Source organism: Myotis brandtii, unplaced genomic scaffold, assembly GCF_000412655.1.
Source record: "Myotis brandtii unplaced genomic scaffold, ASM41265v1 scaffold369, whole genome shotgun sequence".
In the NCBI taxonomy this organism is placed as follows: Eukaryota; Metazoa; Chordata; class Mammalia; order Chiroptera; family Vespertilionidae; genus Myotis; species Myotis brandtii.
This window is the reverse complement of record NW_005364180.1, coordinates 506,413-507,307: the sequence shown is the minus strand read 5'-3', so window position 1 is coordinate 507,307 and position 895 is coordinate 506,413. Positions and strand designations below refer to the sequence as shown.

General features: G+C 67.0%; 1 protein-coding gene across 1 annotated transcript in view; it reads left to right on the top strand.

The window, feature by feature from the left end:
- FADS1 (fatty acid desaturase 1) overlaps positions 1-895 on the top strand; it is a 17,907-nt gene that overhangs the window by 4,199 nt on the left and 12,813 nt on the right. The window contains exon 2 of the mRNA XM_005872201.2: positions 21-105. Coding sequence (XP_005872263.2) covers positions 21-105 — 85 coding nt within the window. The remainder of the gene's footprint in view (positions 1-20; positions 106-895) is intronic.

The following is an 895-nucleotide window of genomic DNA, read 5'->3' as shown; positions in this document are numbered from 1 at the left end:
ACGGCTTTTTGCACCCCCAGCTGCAGTCCCGTGTGGCTACCCAGCGGGGTCAGTGCGCCCCGGCCCGCGCCTTCCGCTTCCCCTTCTGGACCACCCAGCACTCAGGCACCGGGCGCCTCCCCGCTGGGTTGAAGAGCTGGGGTTCACCCTTGGGGACCCAGAGGTTGGACGTGCGCTTCGCCTTGTCCCCTCCCCTACATCCTCCTCCCATCCCTCGCCCAGCGGCTTGCCCGTTGCTGTCTCCCCCTCCGCCCGTGCCATCAGCGCTTCTGTTTTGTCCAAGCGGAGCACCGGCGCTCCCAGGCGAGGGCCCACCTTCCCTCGCAGCCCGCCCTGGGGACAAGGCCAGAGTCTGCGCTTGTCCCCGTGGAGCCCAGACCGTGGCCGCGGGCCGAGGCAGAGCCCGAGCCGGCGCATGCGTAGGAGCAGGCAGTACCGCCGGTCCCGCAGGGGGATTTGGGGCTCCAGCTGCCGGCGATTGGTCCGGCTGCGTGGCGCCACCGCCGGCTCCGCCCTGGTTCCCGCCTCTCCAGTGGATTCCCCCGCAGCCTTGGGGCTTCCCGACCTGAGGACGTGGATCTTATCACCTAGGACCCCGGCTCCAATAACCAAATTAGCCGCAGGGTGTGATCAAAGCGCTAAGGAGACGTGGGAGCCCGATGGAAGGAAGGAGGGACATGCACAGGTTCCCCGGGTCCGATCTGGGAGCCTCGGCTCATTTTCCTGAGAACGCTGGCAGGGAGAGGGCTTAAGTCCCAACGAGAAGTGTCCCAGCCCCACCATCCCTTCCGTTTCTCACCAACACCTACAGTCCCGCGTAAAAGCTGTCCTTGGAGACACCGGAGGAAAGCCAGCCCAGGGAGGTCTTTCTGTGTCCCAGCCCCCCCCCCCCCCC